At 38.9% G+C, this 19,233-nt stretch overlaps 1 protein-coding gene across 1 annotated transcript; it reads right to left on the bottom strand.

The window, feature by feature from the left end:
* Positions 1-8,181: 8,181 nt before the first annotated feature.
* Positions 8,182-18,618, bottom strand: vtg3 (vitellogenin 3, phosvitinless). The gene is made up of 27 exons (XM_068707128.1): positions 18,579-18,618; positions 18,111-18,131; positions 17,856-18,007; positions 17,128-17,379; positions 16,883-17,044; positions 16,643-16,791; positions 16,410-16,560; positions 15,989-16,146; positions 14,895-15,060; positions 14,529-14,654; positions 14,172-14,390; positions 13,474-13,691; positions 13,269-13,366; positions 13,073-13,197; positions 12,895-12,996; positions 12,693-12,812; positions 12,409-12,598; positions 12,201-12,288; positions 11,866-12,051; positions 10,795-10,930; positions 10,521-10,689; positions 10,007-10,116; positions 9,829-9,915; positions 9,287-9,493; positions 8,679-8,824; positions 8,351-8,489; positions 8,182-8,259 (listed from the first exon to the last, which is right to left on the bottom strand). Exons 1-27 carry the CDS (start codon positions 18,616-18,618, stop codon positions 8,182-8,184), a joined length of 3,795 nt encoding a protein of 1,264 aa, XP_068563229.1.
* Positions 18,619-19,233: the final 615 nt, after the last annotated feature.

Raw genomic sequence — 19,233 nt, 5'->3', positions numbered from 1 at the left:
ATTGTTTATTTTTCATGCAGATATTAAGAGCAGCAGTTACACCCTATGTATGGGGTATGTGGGACGTCTGGTGGAAATCTGTGCGAACATTAGCAAGCAAAGCTTTGACTTTTCAATTGGGAGCTTGTTAGCTTAGCAGTGAGTCCTCCAAAACATCAAGAGACAATCATCTTAAATTGCTACAAACGCTGTTACAAAAAATAGGGGAAAATGTCTTGTATGAATGTTCACAGGTTTCATGAGGCTAAAACTATTCCCAATTTGTGGCAATGCTCACCCATCAGCCTGAAGTTTGGACTCATCAGAGTTATATTTTCTTAGACATAAAGTAAAGATAATCACATTATTAAGTTGACTTTAATTATGTTGCCAGAGCCAGGAGTAGATTTGCTAAATTTAGCATAAAGACTGGAAGCAGATTAATGTAGCCTGGCTCTGTTCAAAGTAAAAAAAAAAAGCTTACCAACACCACTAAAGCTCATTAATTAACACTTTTATTCTTCTTTGTTTAATCCGTACACAAAATGTAACTATTTCTTCTGTGCAGTGTCTTTTCTTGTTTCTGTTGTTCTCCAAGAAATAGTTTCAGCACATGACTCTTCATTTTAGTAGATCTCTGTTTAAGTACATGATAAAAATGACTTAAGTGAGCATCAGAGGTGCTGGTCGGTGTTTTCCCGTTTTTATTTTTCAACAGAGCCAGGTTACCACTGCTTTCCCCCTCTCCATCGCTTCTGGCTCCAACTCCATACGTAACACACACTCACATTAGAGTGGAAACATCTTCTAGTCTAACTATCTGCAAATAAGCCAATATGCATATTTATAGTATGCCTAATTGCATCACAACTATACATTTTTTGTATATTTTTTATATTTTTTCTCCACCGAGAATATTCACTATACTGAGACCAGATAGCCTATCAAGTTCTACCAATTTTCCTGGCTCCATCTCTAATTCCGTAGGCTACAGAGAGGATTTTGTTCTGATGGGTTAACCATTCCTGTTGTTGAAACTCTTAATTGCATCTTGTTACGGTGTGGTTGAATGAGCCGCAGTATCAGTGTATTACACAGTGTAAATTCTGGTCTTTGCAGGGATCAAACCTGATCAAACCTGCAAGCCTCCAGTCATGCAGCTAATCTCTAATCACTGTGTTGCCCTGCCATATGCTCACCTCAGTATGCATATGTTTACTAACTACAATATAAGCTGCCTGCTAGAATTATTTATACCGCATGAGCACATGTCCATGTTTTCACTTCACATGTCATGCTATTCAAAGACCAAGACTTGAGACCCAAGACTCATCTCACATGAGTCACAACAGTGCATGTGTGTGTTTTCATGTTATTCTAAAGCACATGCATGCGTGCAACATCAGTAGACTCTCCTCGTCATTATTGCCTAGAACCTTGATCAACTGTGAGGTTGCCATGGCGACCACTATTCACAGGCGAGGAGGATCAGTGGCGATAAATACAGAGCCTATAAGACTGCACATGAAGAATTAGTGTATGTGTGGCTGCTGAACAGCTACCTCACCGCTGCTCTTTCACAGTGCGACGTCTGTTGCTCAATCATCTGGTATCGTCACTTTGATTCAGAGGAGAAGGTGGGAATTGACTTTGGCAGTGGAGCAGATTTTCTCCTTGCTTTCTTTATCCTTTATGTAAAGTTTATGGGGGGGTCTTAATAATGCAAAAGCTGTTTTGACAGGTCTCTGAAGTTTATCATTTAAAAAAGATGCTCCATGTGCAAAAGATGGGTATTGGAATGTGAGGGATGTTTCCATAAGATTTTACATTGTACCCGCATGCTGTGCACCGTAAAGTAGGACTTCAAATTTACATCACTCTTTGACATGACACTCGTTTTGTTGTGTGCATCTGAATTTCTGGGTCAAATGGGACAGGAAAGGGAGAATAGCACTGATCTGAACAGGAAGACATAAAATTTTCACAAGAAGTAAAAATAGAAAGGAAGGCTCCACAAGTAAAGGCTCCTTACGTCACTGGTAAGATCAACAGTGCCCCCTCCTGGTTGTTTGACTGTTCATGTTATCTCCTCAGTTAAAAACTGCTCCAAAATGGTTACTGTGGAAATTGAATGAAATCTATAAAATACATTGTGTTCATCTGTAAAAATAGTAATTATGTGTGATCAGTTAAAAGGCCTAAAACAGACAATGCTGATGCCAACGAGAGTAATATATTTAAAGCTTTGATGTGTTTTGCCTGCTGTGCTATCAGACAGAATTACAATAATGGAGAGCCAAAAGATTATGTTTTGCCTACCAAGTTAATGTTTATCCAATCAGCCCTGAATGTGAAGAAAATTGCTCCTATTACTCCCATGAAAACATGTTACGCAACATGCCACCAAAAACAAGGCAGGCACATTCCAAAAACCTCTTAACTCCTAACAGTGGCAGGGCAGGTTAAGCCTTAAGGATGCTATGGTCAGTGATGTGTGCACGTCCTTGTATTTTTTGCCTTGATTCCTACTTCTTGAGTCTGCAGTCCATCCAGCAAGACAGGATCTGAGCTCGGAGGGTTTTCTGTGAAAAAGACGAGAATATCAAAACCAGCTACAACAATTAACCAAACCAGAAGAATGTTTCAAATATGTGGATGAGACTCTTGGAATCAGCATTTAGCTGGCTTAATTTAGTCTTTTTTGGAAACATTATCCTTATTCATCAACTAAACCTGCAATAATAAACTGTAAACACAACACTGACATATTATTACCGTTTCAGTTGATATGGTGAACTTGTCAGCAAACTTCACCCATTTTGAATCTTAGCAGACACAGAGCAACAGCAGCATTTACTTGAAATTATGTTTCTGTCTGTTTCTGTTTGTAAGTCCAATATTTATAATCAAGGTCTTCAGTTGCTACTAAATACTCCACTATGCTCACCAGCTACAGTGCACATGTGTGTGTGTGTGTGTGTGCATATTCCCTTTATAGATTGTTATTGTTAGGGTTTAGGTCAGGCTGGGCTTATACAGGTTGATGATAAGGAGCTTCACTGTTTATGGATTTTTAATGTACTTTGTTTAGATAGCTGAGAATAATCTGAAAAATATTACAGAAGCAAAAGCTGCCACAGTAAAACTACTTGGTGTGTATAGATAGGATTCAGTAGACAGTAAGACACACAGAATATTTGAATTTATAACACAGCTTAAAACACAGTCATAGAAACAACTTTGTTGAACTGTTGTCTTTTGACCTCATTATCTTCATTAAATCATCCAATTGTATATGCTGTCAATATATTATGCAACCTGTACACACCGATAACATCACTACAATAAGTTATTGCAGCGATTAGGTTCTCAAAAATCCCACCGCAATACAAATCACATTGAAATTTATAAAAGATAAAGGTTTATCGTATCTTTAACCCATTACTCAAAAGAATAGATCTCTCATCGACGTATCACCGAAAACCTCTGAACCTGGAACACAAAAAAAACTAAAGAGCATGACCCATTCAAATATTATTCACATCAGAGGGAAGAATATTAACCATACCATTAAAAACGACTAACACAGTACTAACTCTACTGCAGATGTAAAAATAAAGCTCACTAAACTTACACTTACCAAAGCTGCTGTTCACTTAAAGACAAAGTCCATCCTCCTTTCTTTGATTGCAAAGAGTTTAATAGAAAATAGAATCTATACCAAGCAAAACGCTTAAAATGTCATAACTTCTTACATATGTTTCAACCTGAACTCTTACTACTAATACTAACTTCTGCTAGCTAGCTTTCTGTTTGACAAAAATCACGCTGGCCCACTGACCAATCACACGTATCTTAATGCTGACGTACTTAGCAGGCTACCTGGGTAGCTCTGGCACGTCAAAGAATACGGCCAACATGTCAAACTAAAGATCAGATTGGTTGAAGACTATGACATACAACAATATCGTCCCCATATACTTTAATTTGCAAAGTCTACCTAGAGGGCATCGGGCCTCTCTTCTTACCTAGAGACATAGAGGTGAAATCTGATTGGATAAAAGCTCTCCTTAAAACAAGCTGTGCTGGAAGACAGGAGCTGTGTAATGAGAAGATAAGATAATGGGAAAACAATTATAATACTTGTAGTGTATTTATGAAAAATAATTAAATTATGAAATAGCTGTAACTTTGTGATTCTGTTTAGGCCAGCAGAGAAGGCTTCCATCCACTTTCTAAACCACTTGTCCTCTTCAGGGTCGCACAAGGCTGGAGTCTATTTCAGCATGCAATTAAAAAAAAATTCAAAAACATTGCAGTTGTTGCAACTCTGGCAGCTCGGGGCAAACCACTAATTCCACACAGGCACTAAGGAACAGTTTTTACTTAACAATAAATGAGTTTAATTAACTGGCAACAAAAAGGCTCTGTTCAACTCCATCTGAACAACTCTTTTCTCAACTAACAAAACTTCACTATGTAATTTCCTGCACCTGCCATCTAAATAAAGATAAATCAACACAATTAGTCCATTTTAATAAATAAGCAATTATATATTTTACTTGTCAAGTTGAATACCTGAATAAGCTTTTTATTTTTGCAGAATTTTGTGAAGTGGCATCATGTGCGCTTTGCAAAAATAGAAAGATAAAGAGCTAAAAGAGAAGCAAACGTTCACATAGCATTATAAATGTTCACCGCTGAATGATGTGAGATCTTGATTTGAGTATTAAGATTGAATATTCCACTTATTGTGGAATAATATTTATGCAGCCTTCGGGCTGGTAATATACCATTTATTAGCTTACAGCTCCTGAAATGATCAGTGTATGCGCGGGCTCAGTAGAAATGTGTGTTGCAGACAGCAGCTCTTACAGCCCGTGGCATGAAAATCTCGCTTCAACCATCTGACCTCAGTTGACAATTCTGTTAAGCCCCAAAGAGGCTGCAACCGCTGCTGCTGTACAAAAATTATAGCAACAACACAGCATGGTAATCACACATTATTACAGAATATTGACACAACACTCTAGTCATGATCCTGTTCATAAACATATTCTTGAGATTACACTAATGTTTTCAAATGTGGGGTTGTTCTATACTAAGCTTCTCAAGAGTGGAGACTAAAAATTAATTTGCTCTTTCCTGAAACCATGGCACAGATACTTACGTGCAGAGCAACACGTTTTCTTAATAACATCAGGGAACATGGCAACAAGCTCATTTAGCGAGAGTGATGGTGAAATGATGTGAGCTCAGTGGAAGTCGAAACAGCAGGCGTGATTTCCAATTTTTAGCCCTCTGGAGGTCTCATGAAGTGTCCGTGACTAGGTGTGCCCACTTAGTAATGTCAGTGATGTGATGGGTCTCGCCCACTCACATTTCACCCTGCACACAAGCCTTGTTTCAGTGCACCTTGTATTAGAAAGGGGGAGGGGGGGGCAGTTTATGTCAGATCATGTGTGCTGGAGGAAAAGCAATCCAGTTTATGGCCCTTCCGTATTACCCGATTGATCATTCGCTAATGCTCATCTTCACCTGACACCAAACCAGCTCCCCTTGGTCATAACAAATCTGTATAAACTATTATATAACAGTGCCCATGACACTGTATGTGCAAATCCCCTGAACATTAACCATACTTATCTGTTTATAACCAAAAAAAACATAACTAAAATAATGTGGTTCACAAAGTTTGCTGTTGCCTTCATCAGCTTAAAACGAATAACAGTCAGAAACTATTTTATTTTCTATTTTTCTATTTAAATATACGATGTGTCCTCTATTTGCAAGCCAAAAAGTTCCAGGAGCCCTTTGTCCATGCCAAGACATATGTTTATTTATCCTCAAAATGTCCACATCCACTGCACAGCTCTCTCTGTGAACTGACCAAATACTGGTGCCAAGCTTTTAGCACTGTGCCAGGCATATTTTTAATGTCTGGTAAACACTGTCCTCTAGTGCTCACACTCATACACTCTCACACACGCACACACAAACATGCACGGCACCGGATTACGCTCCCTTGTTGTCAATGCCAAGAAACATGACTTTCTCAGGAGTTATATTTTACAGCATCTTTTAGAAAACCCTACTGATGCTAATGCTTATTAAAGTACACTATCTGTTCAAAAACTTGTTAGAATAAAACTCTTTGTGCTTCCAACATGGAGTAATAGCTCCAACAAAAATGTCTGTAAACATGTTTTATTTTTTTTTATCAGCTACCCTCAGATGTTTTTTTAGCAGGGCTGGTATAGTCTGCCTAATGAGGCAAGTCACAATCACAGAGTGAGCAGCAATAAAAAGGAAGGGATGGTCTATCACTCCTCCTCCAAAATGACCTGATCAATCATTTACTAATGCTTTCTAAGCAGCTGATTTCAACTGTCAACACAAGGTCAGGGTGTCCTGGTCCTCGAGATGACAGGAGGTGATGTGAATCTTGACGTAGGCAAAGCAGATTCGCAATCAGCCTGTCAACCGGCACTTGAAAGCCTGCAGGATATTAGACATGTAAATGGAACATAATGGTGCCATTATAATTGTGCTCATCCTGTTCAGCCTTTGATGGCGATGTCTTTTCTCTGTGAATCGACACCATCTGGCTAAATCAGCGTAGGCGGGAGAAGCAGAGCCAGGAGTAGTTAGGACGACCAGTCTTTGGTTAGGATGCAATCATTATCTTTGGCTGGTGACACATCCCATTCGTTACGACTCAAAGTTGAGTTTTTTGGTTGCGGAGCGCCAATTACTGTTCTTCAAATCTTTCATCCATTTACGAAGTAATACCTCTCCTTTCAGATCTCTGAATATTAAATGTATGTAGTTCAACGGTCCAATACGCATCTGACATGTTTCACCAAAGGACACTGAGTGCTTTGTGTGGCAGAGACAGTTAACTTTAAGGGCATGCATTGTGACATTGTGTGCTGATATCTGCAAACAGTTCTGTTGGGTGAGTTGACCAAACAAACAGAGCAGGTCATACAGACCTTGTAAACATCTGTCTCTTTCAGTAGAAACACTCCAAAAAGGTCATTTATGATCCAGTTTGCTGAATCCAAAGCTCAGTCACAGCATTCAGCATTTTGACAATCAAATGGGATATTTAGAGAATAACAGGACCTGTTAACAAAGAACGTTTGGTTGCCAAATTGGCAAATGGAGTAAAAAAACCTGCCAGCCGCATTCAGATTGTGTTTTGTGCAGTTTCCACTCCATCTCTTACATATTGTAAGGAGAATTGGAATTGGCAATTTTAATGTGCAAATGCTTCCTTTCTTCTTTTTTGGGGGAAAAAGCAGAGAGTGCTGTAAACTCAGCATCAGACAAAGTTGACACTTAATTAAAAAACAAGAGATTTTTTTCCTTGGTCTGATTTCCAGGGATTTCATCAGTACTGCTCATCACTGTCTATCATAATAATATTTTGTGATGTTTATTGATGAGCTCAGATTACACCTCAGTTAGTATAATACTGTATATCAATCATTTGATTCTAAATTATACATCATGACAAGGTCTATTGAAACTTTAATCCAGCTACTCTTTAATCTTTTGTAATGCATTAATAAGCAGAAACTGCATTTGGTGGAGACTCATTAAATGTTGTTATGGCTGCTCTGCATTGTAATCATGGGTTATACAGATTTCACACAACATTTGGATTTATATTGACAGAATGAGAGCAAAAGAACAAAACTTGCTGAAACAAGCTTTAGTAAATCAATTCTGAAGATAAAATATTTCGGTACAGAAGCATGCATTTACACAATATTCTATCAAAAGAGGGTGTTCAAATATTAACATGCTTTATAATGAATAAATCAGGACCTTTACAGGTCATTTCCAAACTGGTGACATCTGACGGATTACTGATGCATCTTTTATGATTCCCACTTTCATCATGGTGGTGAGATTTTGGTTGCAGCGTTATCACTTTGAAGAGAGGCATCTGGCTCCCATCTGGGCTTTGTTGTCTTTCTGCTGCACAAAACATATTTTAAAAAAGCAATCAAAAACTGCAGAGCTCTTTGCTTGTTTTTACACATCTGCTTTGCATAGAAATCTATCAACACAATCCACACAAACACATCCAAGAGAATCTATAAAAAGACACAGAAATTTAGTATGAACATCCAAGCTTAATCAAACTGGTTTCATGTAGCTCACATGTTTTTAATGCTCGTCCAAAGTTGTCTATTGTTGTGTTGTCACGTTGAAACTCCTGGAAACAGGCGGCAGTGGAAATGCAATAGCCTGGCGGTAGACTGTATACTAATGACAAGACAGAAGAAATGACACAATCATATAAATACTGCAGTCAATACAGGTTTTCCATATAAATAGTGAATGTTTCCTCCAATACCTCTGGGAATTTAATCTTCACATCGATGCTGTCTGCTGAGGAGGCAACAACTGATGCAGAAATCTCCTGTCTAACATTTCTCTCATGTTTCTGGTAGAAGTCGAGAAGGAGAGCCACACCTGGAATGTAGCTTTCAAATCTGGGAGAGATAACGCATTTTTTTTTTTTAAAAGCAGTATGTGACATAACGTAAACACAGAAAATGTTCCCACCATGCTATGTAAAGCAAAGTAAGTGAATCAAAGTCATTCTTCAGCTCAATCTCCTCTTCCTCCTCACATTGTATATTCCTTGATACACTCTTCACCTTGATTCCTCTGAGGCTCACCTTGTGCAAACCTCTGCCACGTTCTCTGGGATCCTGGTCCAGTGTATTTTGGCCTTGATTGTCGGCCTGGCGCCAGGCAGATGTGCAGTTGCAGATATTATTGACATTTCATAGGACTGACATTCAGCTCCCCATCTAATGTTTGCCTAGACCAAAGACAAGAGATCAATCATGATGGGAGTCTCTACAAACAAAAGACTTGGCTTCTGCCTCGGTATGCAATAAAATAAAACAAAGAACTATGACTTTTAATGTATTTATAACAGTGCAATTGAACAGATTTATTGGGCTAAATATGCAGTATGCAGATGCTACACTGTCACTGTCACTTACAATGCTGCCATGAGAATGATATTAAAGCAAGAATTTAAAGCACTAGTAATATGTTAAGAGGAACCTTAACATACATAAAGAGAAGATACGTTGCACACATTAAATATGTGAGACGGGATAACTTTGATGAAAGAGTGTATTTTGAGTCTATGGTAATATATGTTGTTGGTTCATGTTTTTTAAATGTTTTTTAAAGGATAAGGCGAGTTTTAGTCCTCTCAGGAAAATCGCTGATATATTATGATAATATAGTGTTATTTGTTAAATGTCCTTACCTTTGCCTCGACATGGGGCTTCACAGTGGTGTCGATGCACATCTTCCAGTTGGTGTCTTCTCCAACCTGGGACACAATCAGCTGGGTTTTTCTCATTTTTGCCTCGGGTGTGTAGTAGAAGACTGCATTGTAACCCTCGGGGTTGTTGTTGCCACTCATGGCAAAGGCATTGACATTGAACACAGCTTCGGGTGTTGAATTCCTGCCCTATTGAATGAGATAGAAAGCAGTCCAGTTGGTTGTTATGGGTTTGTGTACATCATGTCCAACATGTGCAGAGAATTGATTTCAAGTGTGGATATAAAAAAAAAAACTGTATCTGCTGTATATTTCAGGGGAACCACATTTTTTATGGAGTATTTCTATGCACACAAATAGCTGCAGTCTTAACATGGGCCACCATTTTTTCGGGGTGACGGAATCATGAATTATTAGCACAGCTGAAAGATTTTACATGATGACACTGCTCAGTGCACACTATGCATATTGTTTTGCAGTGAAACACATTCTGGGTCACTCTCTGTGGAGCGTGTTTAGCATACTTCCATTAAGTTGTCATGATGGCTGTGATGAGATCCTCTGACGCTTGAGGCTGAATCAGAGGACAGACCTTCTCGCTGGGTGGCTTCCTGTAAACAAAATTAAGCAACAGGAGAATTGGAATGGATAAAACATTGGAGCAGGTGCACAGATAATAACATTGCAAGGGTAGCCAAATACCTCGGAAAGCCTGCTCAGAGTCTCAAGCAGTTGGCGTGAGCTGACTGGAAGGCTGCTCGGGCCGGTATTAACCTCAAAGCGGATTTTGTCAACAACTTTGTTTGCCTGGGCTGATAAAAGTGCACAGGTTACATTAAGAAAGAAATGTAGACAGGCTGACACAATAGCATAGCGAAATATTATTTTACTTTCGTAATAATACAAAACCAAAAAAAATATTAATAAAAAACAAGCAATTAAAATGTAACTTAAAACCCACTCAAAATCTTGTTTTTGCTGACCTCCAGTGGTTTAACTTGCTGTAGTGATGTAAACATGTACTCCAGGGTGTGTCAGTACACGGTGACATCACTCTTTGGTGTTTATTGTGTCTCATGTAAGTTTAGCAGTGTGACACGAGCAGTTTGCCTGAACTGCTAAATATTTGTTATGTTCTCGTGGCCATTTAAGTAAGGATGTTATTTTGGATAGCACAGTACTGTATGATGCCACATGCTGGACCTGTTGTGCATACCTGGTACGACTTTGAATGCCATGTGGGTGTATCCCAGGAAATAGTACAGGGGGTATTCCTCATGATAATATTCTCTTCTTAACTTATACTCCACACACAGACCAGCTCCATAAATGTTACTCTCAGCGCACATTTTGTCTCTTTGTTGCCAGGTGTTTGATGTCAGGAGCTGTTGGATTGATTGAAAATCACAAAGACATCAATCTACTTTGAGTTCTGTAAAGATTAAATAGTTCAACTTTAACAACAATCTGCCAAAGGTTTTTGACTGTACCTGATCTGATGCAGGTCTCACTGGGGAGCCCATCTGGACAACTTCACCATTGGAGTCAAAATAGTTTGGTATTATTGGAGTCCTTTTAGCCAAATCTGGCTCTTCAATGTTCCTGGTGACTGCGTACACATTGGAGCTGTTTGTTGGAAAGGAAAATAAGAACTTCTGGACTTGGCACATTGGCTGCATTGTTAGAGGAGCAGTGTGAAGGATTAAAGGGGATTAATTGGCAGAAATTGAATATGTTTTCAGAACTTTGTTTTCATTAGTCTATAGTGACCTGAAACTAAGAATCATTGTGTTTTCGTTACCTTAGAATGAACCGTTTAGGTCTATATACGGAGCGGGTCCTCTTCAAGGAGTCCACTGTGTTTTACCATCATGTTTCTACAGTAGCCCAGAATGGACAAACCAAACACCGGTTTCAGCCATGACCTGTCATGTTTTTATGTTACCTGAAGGCCACCGTCGTTCTTTAACACGCTTGGAAAGGGAGCGGTGAGAGGAGGGGTATTCAGTTGGTTGGAATTTGCAATTTCACTGCTAGATGCCACTAAGTCTTACACACTGCTCCTTTAATAGCAACATTGTAAAACATAACCACTATTCTATTACTAGGTGCTGTTGATTTGGATTCTTAGTGTCACGATTGGATTCAGTTGAACTTAATTTCGACGTTGGTTCGTGAGTCAATAAATAGGTAAGGGGCACTATTTTTTACTCCAGGGCAGAACAAGACAGACCATTCATTCATGTTTTCAGTCTGCTGAGTTGCAGTATGTAAAATAACTGGAAGTAGAAGAAATTGGTGCTCTACTTTGCTAGCGCAGAACAGTCCCGCCATTTTGTTAGGGAGGAGGAGCCATGATGTTATGATTGACATACAAAAATTGAGCTTTGGAATTTATGAACTAATTCAAAATCATGAATCTAATGTGAAACCACGTGGTCCATCATCCAGCATCATCGAGTGACTAGTAGATAAGTGAAGGAGTCGAGCGTGAGCTTGGACCACGGCGCTGAATTAATTGTCAGACAGACCCCACGGTGACCAGGAAAAATTATACATACCTGACTGAAATGAGATCAAACTCTTTTTTGCATGGAGCGAAGTCGAGTGCAAACTTCTTTTCTGCAGCGTTGAACGTTGCAGTAAACTTCCACGGGATTACAAGAGGTGCTTTGGCTTTAAACTCGGAACCACATTGGAACAGCTCTGTGTTGATTCCGTAGTAAACCCATAGATCCTTTGTAGAACTAATAAAGAAAAGATTAATTCAGTGGTTGTAATGCCACAGAATGAATATAGATAGAATACAAAAGCAGTTTGGTTTGCTTTCTATGATAATTGCTAAACATGATTGAAGTGTGTGTTCTTTAAATTAAATGAACATTAAATGTTTTACCCAATAAGACCATCAGTCGCCAGTGAAATTTCAGAAGTAAACAGTTGTCCAAGACGGTCAGTCAGTGGTGGATTTACTGCGGCTGTGGCTATGTAAGAACAAATTACTTTATTAATGGTTAAGATCAAATACCATTAATTGTTTTAGTCATTAATCAATACTAATATGGATTGTAAGATGTTGTATGCAGTAGGATTTGACTCCTTACCATTTACAGTGATTCCACTGATGGACTGATAATATTTGCTTATCTCCAGTGGGAGACCCAGGATGGTAGCTTGGAAGTAGCGAACCTCAAGGATTAAGAAAGCCTTTGTCCAATGCCATGACACTCCCCTCTGTAGATTCTCAATCGCGGCCCACAGAGAACTCCCTTTCTCTGCAGAATGACTGGCGACCTACAAGTAGGATCGCAGGAGAACAGCATGTAACAGGCTTGGTACACACATGGTCCGTTTTGTTGACTGAACGGTCTCTCACTTATTCTCTCACCTTGATGATGTTCTTGATAGTCTCTTTGTTGAGATCAGCAAAGAACCACTCTTGCCCGGAGGCCCGTGAATAGGCAGTCAGGATGGGCTTATCGTCGGGAAGAATTTCCCAGTTTTGAAGCTGAAAATGATACAGCACAATGGTCACCCAAACAAATAAAGCTGACACATTAAAGTACAGATGATGCTGCCGTTATACTCACCACATTGAGAATAGCCTGAAAGTCACTGAAACTAAGATCTCCTTTAAAACCAGGGATGCGGTTACCAAACAGCGCCTTGAGCCCGTCAGCACGGATACCCAACTGCGGCATAAAAAGAAGAGATGATTACTGTTCGACACTTTATCTTCAATGAAATCTTTAATGTAAAACAATGTACCTCCATTAGCTCCAGAATTCTACCAATGAAATAGAATTTTCCTTTCATCATGATTTCTGTAGGAAAGACGCTCGTTGCACTTCTTAGCATGAAGACTTCTGTGGCTGTACCAATTAGGAAATCCTCTGTATCGTGGAAAAAATAAATTGTCATGTAACGGTTTCAGGGAAATCCAAGAGTCTATATCTGAGCATACCATTAAACCAGTCCATGTGCACTGCTTTGCTGTAGTGATAGCTGAGACGGCCAAATTTAGGGGCCAGGATTTTCACGGCTACATTGCAGGCAGTTGAGCTATTTTAGAGAACACAAAAAATAAATGTTGAAAGCTGGAGAACATCGGAAATGATGTGACTCAAACAATCACACCCAAGTGGTTATTATTGCATTGTTTTACTCACAGGAAGTGATTATTTGGAGTACTGGATCTGGAAAGGCTTTTCAAGTAGGAGTATGCAAAACTAATTACATGAAGGTCTTTTTCCTCCTGTAGATGTACAGTCACTATGGACACCACAGCCATTGATGGTTTAGTGTCAAACAGGATCATGAATGCCAGCATGCGAATCTCAGTGGGAAGGTTCTTCTGCAGGAACAGACTCATGACTATGTCTTGGACCTGAAAACACAAGTGTTATAATCATTAGGAGTTCAGAAATATTGCCGATCAACCGCCCACTGTTCTGATTTTCTGTTCTGTTCCAACACAGTCTTGTCACATTTTTTTCTGAACCGACGATGAACTTTAAAAAGGCTGATTACTGAAATTGTTGTAGATATAAATATGGAGAAGATTATGCATAGCCAAAATGTAAGTATAATGACAAGCACATGAATCACTTGCCATTTTCACACATCAGCTAATCTTACCTGCCACAATGAGGAAAATTAAATGTGCCTTCCAGGATTAGAATAGTTTGATGTTTTGTGTAAATGGATAATTAATCCGAATCTGACCTTCAGAAAATCAGAAAATGACATTTTCAACTTGACTATGGACATGCACAGCGCATGAAATTTCCATAAACATGATTTATATAAAAACCTAGCAAATAGCTGGTAAAAAAAAGCCATATTCCTGCATGTTATATGTAGTTACACTGTGAGGGTCTCTGGCAGCTATGAGTCTCATAGACTGCACAGCGGCACTCAGCACACGAGGTGGCAGATCCACAGGCGTGGCAGCAACTCCGGGGAGGAAGCGCATGATGGTTTTAATGCTGCTTGGATGACCTGCGTTCCCCAGAGCTTTCAGAGCGAGGACCATATCGGTCTGGTTGCCATTCCTCAGACTTTCCACGGCCATGTCCAGCAGTGGCTGGAACAGATGTTCAACAAGTTGTTGACTACAATATGATTTTTCCTCACAAATAATTTGTTGATGTTACCAGACAGCCTTCTTGTTCTCATCACATACTAAATTAATTTATGGAACAAAGCGAAGTGATTTTATTACCTGAACAACAGCCACAGGACAAGGTGTATAATAGGCACAGTGCTTGTAAACCAGAGAGCCATAGGAAAGCACCACAGTATTCCACAAATAGACATTGGATTTAGAGAAGGGCATGTTCAAGAACATCTGTAAAAAAGAGACAAACATTTTTAGATTAACTGGTATCATTGTGTGGTATTGTCATATGCGAATAATAAGACAATGGGCCCCTGGGCACAGACATGCAAAAGGCAACACCACCTCTCCTACAGGAGCAGGACACAAAGACTATACAGATGTTTAGCCTCTTTTTGATGTTTGGTGTCTCTTTGTAGTCATTACGCATCTCTCTCGCAAGCAATTTCTCTGTCTTTAGCATTAACTCACTTTAGCCATCTCAACCAGATCAGGAATAGCCTGGAGATGGTTAAATGCCACCACCAGGGTTTGCAGAGCTTCATTTGCAGACACATCTCCAGCCTGGAATCTCGTTTCCAAAAACTTCAGGATTCTGGCATCGCTGACTTCAACAATCATGTCCAAAAACCAACGTCTAGTTATTAGTGAAAGGGGAGAAAATGGACAAATCAGACAGTACTAAAGATTAGAATTTTCCGTAATAAAGAGAGAAAAAAAATGAAAAGATAAAAGTGTGAAGGACAAATTCAGATGTCACCTTTAATTGCACTTGTACAGGATGAAATACAAGGTGTCGATTACGACCTTAATCTTAACGAGTGAGGAAAGCGGCCTGTCAGTCATCACCTTTCTGTCACCATGCCTCACATGATAATAAATCATTCATCGATGGTAATGTGCTAGACTATATCCCTTCTGAACTAAGTGGGAGGATGCTCTTCAATTAGCTCTTCAGTTGAGTGAATCAGTAACAGATTCGAGAGATGGCCATGGACTATTTTGTTCCTATAGTACTATAATGAAAAGCTTGGTTAAAGGTTATCTATGAAGGAATTTCCCTTTCAAACTTTGTTGAGTACAAAGACACGCTGAATGAAATCATGTTTGAATTAATACCTTTCTGGGTAAAGTCATGTTTGAGGAACTGAAATAATTTTGTCAAGGTTAGTGAAGGATCACACATCTGAGCTCCATGCACCACCCAATGGTGGTCTTCACAATACTTCCTGAACTGAAAATTGTAATGCCTCACTATGTAAAAATTACTTTACAGCTTTACATTTTCCTCAAATCATTAATAATTGCATATGAATGTAATCTGTAGGACATTTGGTTGTGCAAAAGAAAGCGACAGGGCAGTCAGTTTCAGGGACCCAAAGACTGAATTTTTTTTATATTATCCTGATATCAAAATATAAAAAAATTGGCCTTTTCATATATGTTTTGAATTTCCATTTGACATCTGAAATTTATATTATATTCTCAATGTCTGAAGTGCTTGTTGAATCCCTGTTTGCGTCTTTTGTTATTTATCACTGGTGAACCACTAACCAAGTACTCACCTTTGCTCCTCGTTTCCTGCAAATTGCTTCCACAAAACTTCTAAGCCTTCATAAGGCATCACTCGCAGGAGTTGATACAGCTTTATAGTGTCCTCAGATGTTGCGCTGTCAATCTGGTAACGATTGACCTCCGCCAGATGCTTGATCAACTCAGCAGCCTGTAGAGAGGAACAAACATAATGATTCCTTGAATAGTGCTCGTATGCCACTCTAGAATTAGGTCATCTGTGCACAAATTATTCAATTTCCTTAGATTGACTTTACTTTATAAGATATAGTTGATTTCAGCACAGGAATTGTTTTTATTTCATAATAAATAGGAATTTTACTGCTTATTTCTACATTTATTTTGAATTAACTTTGTGTGTTTTTTACAGGGAGAGATTTTATAACATTTGTAGCAACAGTGTATCCTTATTACCTTTGTTACTGGGTCATCCAGGTTCTGCATTATAATGGGGAGATTGGCTTCTGCATTGACAAACTTAAAAACAAGGTTTCCCCTGCTTTGTATTGACCCAAACGTGACGGCTCTCGCTGTGTCATTCACGCTGAGCAGCACCAGTTCGTTCCTACATGTAAAGCAGATGATTTGTATGGCAGACAAATATTGTGGATGAGGGGGCGTAATGTGCAGATATTTCCTTGTCTTACTTCGCTTCCATCTTGAAGTTGCCGCCCCTCACGTTGAAGGGACTGAAGTGCTGTTGCTCCAGGCCACGAGCCGAGGTAATGAGACCTCCGTCTGCTGTTGGCTTGACTGTGTAAACACATCTCAAGGTTGAAATGATAGATTCCCCTCTCTAGATTGGAGGACACACAAACAAAAGTAGCACCGACTTTGGTCTGTTTCATTTCTAGTTGTAGAACAAGAAGCAGATGAGATAAACAGACCGTTTTGGCGTCTTCGTCGAGCACAGCGGTAGCCATTCCTCTGTAGATGTCTGCTTTCTCCCTGCAGTTATTGACGTCCACGACCTGAGTGATGGTCATGTCCTTTGTTTCCGCGTTTACTTCAGTAGCATAATTACTCTGACAATTTCCATGGATGCCAGCCTACAAACAGAATCAAACATTATTGCATTTTTTTTTTTTAATTTATACTGCAGAGATGAGCTTGTTTGTCAGAAGTGACTTACCTCTTCAAGCTCATAGATCCTCTGTGTGGTCTTCACAGTCACTTGGAACATACCCAGCATCCCTCTCACCATGTTGACAATAGTGTCAGAAATCTCAATAGAGGTGCGGATGTTACTAACGTGTCCACTGACGTAGTCAAACACGAAGGGTTTGCTGAGCTGGGAAGCAATACGCTGGGTGAGCTTTGGGGAGGCGTTAAATCTGTTTCTTCCCTGGATGCCATTGAAATATTCAAAGGCAAAATCTGAAACCTTTAAACCAGAGATGAAAAAAAACTTTTATTGCTCATATGCCACAATCTCAAGTATTTGTAGCGAGTCAACAGGAAATCTCTCTAATTCTCTATGTCAGATAAAACACAGGTGACATTTAAAAAGGATAATAATTATAAATGCACAGTCATCTGTTGGTATGCAAACATTTGTAGCTGCCCTGATTTTCAGCACTTTCATTAAGAATCACAAAAGTTCAAACTTATTAGGTGGTTTACAAAGAACTCTACATTATTTACGGAACAAAAAGTTATTTTCCAACAGATGTTAATTAAATTGGCCTCCAAATAATTAATGAGATCTCAATAAATGATAAATGATGCATTTATTTAACTTGATTGATGAATCAGACATGAATCAGGGCTAATTGACCTGTCATTGTTTTTGCTACTCAGTAACAGGTTTAAACAACATATTATGAGAAAGTTTGCATTACACTCTATTGTCACTCTCACCTGAAGGATGAAAGTTTTCTCAGACGAACCGACAATCTTGATCTTGCATGAGATTCTCGTGGCAGACTCAGCAAGGTTTGATATACCAAGTCCAAAATTCACGGCTCCCACGTATTTGTACTCGTATGTTTTCTTGGGGTTCAGGCCGAGCTCTGGAATTTGTTTCCAACATGAAATGTCATTTCACTCATTCCTTACGGAAAGTTTTGGGAAAATATTATTTTTTACTTTTATGATGATGAATAAAAGACTCACCATAACGGACACTTTGACTTGCTAAAGGAAAAAAAAATCAGCACATTTTTTATTTTAATTATTTACGATCTACAAAACACTCTAATCCAGGGGACAAGAAACAGGCACAAGACATGAAAGAAAAAAAAGTAGATTTGTAAAAAAAAAGACAAAACGTCCATGTGAATACAACAAAAACAGATCAATGGCAAAAGTCAAATTCACCTTACTCTATAAGTGATAGTAATTCACCTCTAAAAGTCATTCATGATTGCCCAAATGCAAGTAGATTCATAAATTTCCTTTCCTGATATCCATTTTTAAAAGCATATTTGTCATTGAATGGTGGAATAAATCACAATTGCAAAAATGAATTGAATCAACCTCAGGATTATGAGTCATTTGCAAAATTAAGTAAAATAATTACGAGGCTGGATGTTGAAATCCTTCTACAAGTAAATTAAGATGAAAGAATCAATGAAAACTTACTGGCCAGAGCCACAAGGCAGCAGAGGAGGAGCCCCCGCATGTTGAAACTGAGGAGGTGAGGGCATTATTTCAGATTTGTCCTGTATATATACCAGCGAGTGTTTTGGTTGTGGAAACTGGTTTCAGTGAGAGCTTGTGATCAGGGCAGAGGTCTGGTTTAGAAGTAAACACACGCTACCTTCAATAGAGCCATGTTGACCTGCGACATTGTCACAGTGACACAGGTAATACGTGTAAGATAACCGTTTATTATGTGTATTTGTATAAGTATGTAGCATTAACCAATGTCACACACCACAGCATTGATCGCCAAAGCCCAAAATAAACAAGCTATTGTGATAGTTCTGTTGAATTTCAAACTTTTTGATTGTGCTTTATAATTTCTGTGGTGCTTCTTCCTCACATAAACATAGAACCAGTGGTGGAAGAAGTATTCAGATCCTTTAAAAGTAATAATATCACAATGTGAAAGCACCCACCTGCAAGAAAAAGTCCTTCATTCAAAACCTTACTTAAAGTATCACAAGTAAAAGTACTTTTACTGCGCAGTAAAATGCTCAGTGTCAGTGTTTTTCATGGTGTGTTGAGATCAATATTACTGTTACATTACTGTGTATGTTGTATTTTGTTGCTGGAGCTGTTTGAGGCTTGTGCT

The sequence above is a fragment of the Cebidichthys violaceus genome, unplaced genomic scaffold, assembly GCF_023349555.1.
Source record: "Cebidichthys violaceus isolate CVI_PGR_0920_01 unplaced genomic scaffold, fCebVio1.0.p SCAF_13, whole genome shotgun sequence".
NCBI classification, from domain to species: Eukaryota; Metazoa; Chordata; class Actinopteri; order Perciformes; family Stichaeidae; genus Cebidichthys; species Cebidichthys violaceus.
Note: the sequence above shows the minus strand (reverse complement) of the source record. Positions and strands in the feature narration are given on the sequence as shown.

What these genes read in the sequence shown, in the direction of transcription:
- vtg3 (XM_068707128.1), bottom strand. Translation starts at nt 18,618, where the DNA reads ATGCGGGGGCTCCTCCTCTGCTGCCTTGTGGCTCTGGCCA. An exon ending in ATCTGGTTGAGATGGCTAAA is followed by an intron (nt 14,655 to 14,894) that starts GTGAGTTAATGC and finishes TCTTTTTTACAG; the next exon opens with ATGTTCTTGAACATGCCCTT. An exon ending in GTCCTGTGGCTGTTGTTCAG is followed by an intron (nt 14,391 to 14,528) that starts GTAATAAAATCA and finishes CATCTGTTCCAG; the next exon opens with CCACTGCTGGACATGGCCGT.